We start from the raw sequence: 6,000 nt of genomic DNA on the forward strand, positions 1-6,000 counted from the left end.
TATTTCAAGGAGAGGAAGCTCAAAGACTACCCGCCTGTGGGTGCTTCATGACAGAGGGGCTCAGCGGTACCCGTTGCTTGGTAGGGAAAGAAACCAGATTGACAGAAATCGGTCCACAAACACAGGCAGCTACAAAAAAATAAAATAAAATAGAAGCTTGATTTTTTTCGCGAGTCATTTTTAAATGAAGAAAGTGTCGCTAGGATAATTAGGAAAGTCTCCCATTGAATTCAGAACAATGGAATGAAAATTGAAAAATTCTTCCCGCAGATGTTAAACAAGATCGCAGATTCCCCCATTTAGCTGTCAATCAAAAAGCAATTCAGGCTGCTACAGATCATCCAAACCTGCAGAGGAACTGGACGTCTGTGCCAGCCAAGACCCTTACACTGCCTATAGACCATCAGAGACACACAGCTTCCAATGGGTGGGATAAACCCAGCCTTTAGGAAAGGCAAGGCAAATTTATTTGTATAGCACAATTTAACACAAGGCAATTCATATGCTGGTAGCAGTACTGCTGACCAATTTATTAAGTCTGTGTGCGGGCCAGACGTTATTGATCTTATGACAGGGGCTGAGGGCCGGATGAAATTTGACCACGGGCCGCATTTGGCCCCCGGGCCGCACTTTGGACATGTCTGCATTACATGCATGTCATAAAAATCACATTACATCAAAAGAATGTTAAAACAAAGGAAATCGAAACAGGAAATAATATACGTAAAAATCGCATTAAATTAAAATCAGAAATGGAAATAAAGCAGAAAAGGAATAAAAAGCAAATAGCTTGAAGTTTGAAATATGTAGACAGTTATGGATAGCCAATAACTATTCTCTCAACTCTGGAGATTCACAGCTTTACACTGTTTAAAGGACTGTGAAACTGCGCGAATGAATGAAAAGCAAGCCTTATCGTGAGAAGTGATAAGGTAATTCCGAACAAAATTGAGTGTGTTGTAGCGCATATTTAGTCCGGAAAATGTGCACACAACAGTACACATTTGATCCCTTATTTTTTGAAATTGTGGGGGAAGCTGAGCTTCCCTTACAGTCTTAGAGCAATCACCACTGGTACTGTTACTGTTTTGTGTTATGACAACACCTTAAAGGTACAGCCAAAATCCAGATGAAATGAATCAGACGTCTATTGCCGTCAATAGGTGTTTTCAATATCACTTTTTCTCTTATACTAACTACCGCAACACATACACTGTTAGGTTTTCTTTTTGTTTTCTCCTAGTGTGACTTGTCCCTGTGATTGCCCATTGATTTCACCTGTTGTGCCTGCTCCTAGTGTATCCTCCAACCTGCATCCTCCTTTGCTCACCTGTTCCTCGTTGTGTCGTTACCCCTTGTCTGTGTGTGTGTGTGTGTGTGTGTGTGTGCACTGGTTTCCATGTTTTATGGGGACAAAAATCTGTATACACAGTCACGTCATGGGGACCAGTTGCGGTATGGGGACCAAAAAGCTGGTCCCCATGAGTCAAACTGTAAAATTCGATAAAGCAGGTGGTCTATATGTGCCTGTGAAATTTTTAGCCTTGGCCCAAAAAGCATGATTTTTGATCAACGTATGTGTGTAGACAATGCTCAGTAGCCCCCCCTACATAGTTTTCACTGCTATGGCACTCACTGCGACTGCACTGCTCTACACACACATTTACATAATCCCACCCACTTCCTGGTCCCCACATGTAAGGATTTTTACATCAATGGATCAGAACAGGCAGAAAGTCATCTTTAATTAGAATCATCAGAAGACACTAGAAAGAGCTAGTCAACATGCCAGCAGAAGAAGATGAAGTAAATGTAACACAAAAAATGCTAATTTGTTTGCATGAACAAATAAGTTTTCTATTATGTATTATCTAGTTATATATTTCATTGCATTCACTGCTTCACACACATATTTGCATAATCCCGCCCACTCCCTTGTCCCCAATATGTGGTGATTTTTACAACGATGGAGTCAAACAGGTAGAAAGCAATCTTCAATTAGACTCATCAGAAGACGCTAGCAAGAGCTAGTAAACATGCCAGCCAAAGAAGCAAAAATAAAACCTAAGGTAAGCTGTTTTGTATGCTTGAACAATTAAGTTTGCTGTTGCTAGCTAATTATAGCTCCAATTGCGCAAATTTCCTTAAGTTTGCTCTTTTTAGTTAATCACACTGTAGCTCTAACTGAGTAATGTTTTAAGCTTAGTACTACTTTGTATCATAATGGGATTTAAGAATATTTTTGCTCTGGATGAAGAGTTTTATTTAAATTATAGGGCTAAATCTTAAGCATAAATATTTGTAACAGTATGTTAGCAATTTATTGGGTGAAAAATGTGTAGAAGTATGGATTAACTTTAGAAATGAGTCAAACATGGAATTTATTTTTGTGGAATGCATAACCAGAGTGTTATATTTAAGTGAAAAAAGTTAGTATTCCACTTTGGTTCTGAGAAAGGCAATGATTTAAAAAAAATAATTAAAAAAGGCATATGTTTCTGCCCATAGAAAATCTTTCCAGATTTCCCATTTTTGCTTTGGTTCACAGATTAGTCATGTACTTTTACACAAATACCCATCAGATGTTACATTTATTTCTATGTTGCTGCATTTGGGTTTTTTCCCCTCAAATCAATCAAGTAAGCCAGAATAAACATTGGAATGAGGTGTGATGGAACAGAGATATTCTAATACATATGCTGTATAGCTTACTGCATTTGTATATATATATATATATATATATATATATATATATATACATATATATATATATTTTTTTTTTATTATTATGTTTGATGTCATATTATAGAAAAATCTTACTGAATGTAATGAAAATACTTTTTTATGTGTTCAGTTTGAAATGCCAAAAAGGGTCAGCCCCCTTCAGGATGCCATTTGTCATGTTACCTCAAAGACTGACAAGACAGACAAATTGTGCATCAAGTACATTGATGCAGTTAAAGGTAAGATGTGGTCTGTGTGATTTGTTGTGATTACAAAAACTACATGATACACAAAACGTACAATTATTACCACATGGGCATCAAAAACCAACCAAAATCTGAGGTGACATTAGACACTAGTAGAGCTGCAATAAATATTAACCATCATTGATAATTAAAAAAAAAAAATGGCAGGAATATGTGTGGCACTTTTTGTAAAGATAAAAAATTAAAGCACCAGCAAAGCAATTCTAACTGTAGGCGACCATTTGTTGTACCGCTACATGAAGGGAGTTAAGGGATACAGTGTTCAGAAATCAAAGCAAAAACTTAGTTTTAAATTAACTTAATAATCCTTTGACAAACAAAACTACTCTGACTCTGAAGAATTAAACAATTGGAACCTGAGTAATTCAAATAATGTCTAGAAATAATATGGGTTCTTTTTTCGTTACGGAATATATGAAATTTTATTTTTATTTATTGATATCTGAGAGATTTGATACCATTTGGAAATTAATGATGAGTCTGTTTTGTTTTTTGTAAATGTGTTGTTAAAAAAAAAAAAAAAAAAAGTGTTCCCTCTGTCTGCAGGACGTGGTGTTTTTGCAAAAGCTGCAATCAGCAGAGGTCAATTTGTTGCAGAATATAGGGGTGATCTGATAAATGATTCAGAATATCAGTGCAGAAGAAGAGTTTACCACCCATCATGTGCTGCATTTATGTTTGCATTTAAGTGGAGAGGAAAAACATGGTGGTAAGGCTTAAATTATATTCTGAACAGAATTACACAAATTAGAATACCCTGAAAGGTATTATCATCTGATTATTTTCTTTTCCTCATCTTTTTTCAAGCATTGATGCTTCAAGAGATGATGAATCATTTGGGAGGTTGGTAAATGATGAACACAGACGGCCAAACTGTAAAATTAAAAGGATTGATGTGGATGATTTACTAAATGTGTTGCAGATGAACGGCATTAAGGAGAGTGATTTGGGAATAGAGACCTCTTATTCCTCCATGATTATGGATCAGATGGAGAATGTTGCATGTCAAAACAACTCTCAACAGGTACTTTTATATCAATCACTTTTTGAGTTATTTGTCTATCTCGTGATTCAGTCCTGAGGATACGTACAGCAGCCAAATTTATGTAATGCGTTTGGAAGGTTAATGTTATGAGAATATTTTAAACTAATTTAATATCACATAGTGATTATTATTTTATTTTTCAATGTATTGTGGACGCTGACGGTGCCCCACATTACACAATCACGCCATAATGTGAAAGGGAGTAAAAATGTTTGTGTGATATCTTCGGAAATCATACCGCTACTGGTCCCGTCTCCATGAGAAATGAAAGTTTGTGTAAATAAATATCCACACAAAGTTCCGTTTGGTTTACGAAAGATGTAAGAGGACGGTGGTTGGCAGGTAGAAAGGGTTGTTTACAATGATGTTTGCTTGGGAATGACTTTTGGTTTCTTTTATCATATTCTACAGTTATGATTCTCTAAATGTGTTGCAGATGGCCGCCTTTGAGGACTGTGATTTGGCTTTAGAGACCTCTCATCCCTCCATGACCGTTGATCAGTTAGAGATTGCTGCTGTTCCAAACAATACACAACAGGTACTTTCATCTCCATCACTTTTCAGGTCATGTTTTCCATCTACAGCACAGCCCATGTGATGCTGGGAACTAAATTCCATTACAAAGTAAGACTGAAAGAGCATATTTCATGGATTGCATTCAGTTAATATAAAAAAAATATTTTAAGCTAATTTTTATTGACCCTTGTGAATATTATTTTGGTTACCTATCACTTTGTTCTAGACATTTACGATGTCCCCACATTACACGTTCACACCATAATTTGAAAGGGTGTAAAAATGTTTGGGTGATATCTTGGAAAATTAGATTGCTGATGGTCTGGTCCCCATGAAAAAATTAAAGTTTGTGTGAATAAATGTCCCCACAAAGCCCGATTATTTTTACTGAAATGTGTGAGGACGTGGGTTGGCCATTAGAAACTGATGTTTATGCTTAATTTGACTTCATATTGACTTCTGTTTTGTCATATCAGATTCTACAATGATGATTTACTAAATGTGTTGCAGATGACCACCATTAATGACAGTGCCTCGGCTTCAGAGACCTCTCATCCTTCCATGAGTATGGATCAGACTGAGATCTCTACTTGTCCAAACAACACTTAACAGGTACTCTCACCTACATCACATTTGCGGTTATTTTTTTCCCTCTAAATCACTTCCTTTGTGATAATGGGCACTAAATTTCATGATAGAATCATGTGGATAGGTAAAGGAGCACACTTCATTAATTGTATTCAGTAGATTAATGTTACGAGAATCTTTTGGACTGATTTAATTGATCATAGTGAATATAATTTTGGTTATTTATCACTTTGTTGTAGACATTTACGATGTCCCCACATTACATGTTCACACCATAATCTGAATGGGTGTAAAAATGCTTGGGTGATATCTAGGAAATTTAGATTGCTGCTGGTCTGGTCCCCATTAAAAAATTGAAGTTTGTGTGAATAAATGTCCCCACAAAGCCCGATTATTTTTACTGAAATGTGTGAGGACGTGGGTTGGCCATTAGAAATGGATGTTTATGCTTAATTTGACTTCATATTGACTTTTGTTTTGTCATATCATATTCTACAATGACAATTTACTAAATGTGTTGCAGATGACCACCATTAATGACAGTGCCTTGGCTTCAGAGACCTCTACTCCTTCCATGGATATGGATCAGACGGAGATCTCTACTTGTCCAAACAACACTCAACAGGTACTCTCACCTCCATCACATTTGCGGTTTTTTTTTCCCCTCTAAATCACTTACTTTGTGATGATGGGCACTAAATTCCATGATAGAATCATGTGGATAGGTAAAGGAGCACACTTCATTAATTGTATTCAGTAGATTAATGTTACGAGAATCTTTTGGACTGATTTAATTGATCATAGTGAATATAATTTTGGTTATTTATCACTTTGTTGTAGACATTTACGATGTCCCCACAT

General features: G+C 36.2%; 1 protein-coding gene across 1 annotated transcript; it reads left to right on the forward strand.

Moving 5' to 3' along the window:
- The first annotated feature begins 1,388 nt into the window (after positions 1–1,388).
- LOC130924403 (N-lysine methyltransferase KMT5A-like) lies at positions 1,389–5,764 on the forward strand. The gene is made up of 7 exons (XM_057850950.1): positions 1,389–2,069; positions 2,855–2,963; positions 3,537–3,699; positions 3,798–4,014; positions 4,472–4,573; positions 5,062–5,163; positions 5,663–5,764. Exons 1-6 carry the CDS (start codon positions 2,037–2,039, stop codon positions 5,158–5,160), a joined length of 723 nt encoding a protein of 240 aa, XP_057706933.1. The 5' UTR covers positions 1,389–2,036; the 3' UTR covers positions 5,161–5,163; positions 5,663–5,764.
- Positions 5,765–6,000: the final 236 nt, after the last annotated feature.

Source organism: Corythoichthys intestinalis, chromosome 11 (assembly GCF_030265065.1).
Source record: "Corythoichthys intestinalis isolate RoL2023-P3 chromosome 11, ASM3026506v1, whole genome shotgun sequence".
Taxonomy (NCBI): Eukaryota; Metazoa; Chordata; class Actinopteri; order Syngnathiformes; family Syngnathidae; genus Corythoichthys; species Corythoichthys intestinalis.

Bases quoted from the DNA above. Each gene is read 5' to 3' on its own strand.
- LOC130924403 (XM_057850950.1), top strand. From the start codon at position 2,037: ATGCCAGCCAAAGAAGCAAAAATAAAACCTAAG. The intron at 2,070-2,854 runs GTAAGCTGTTTT...TTATGTGTTCAG, and splicing joins AAGCAAAAATAAAACCTAAG to TTTGAAATGCCAAAAAGGGT. The intron at 3,700-3,797 runs GTAAGGCTTAAA...TCTTTTTTCAAG, and splicing joins TGGAGAGGAAAAACATGGTG to CATTGATGCTTCAAGAGATG.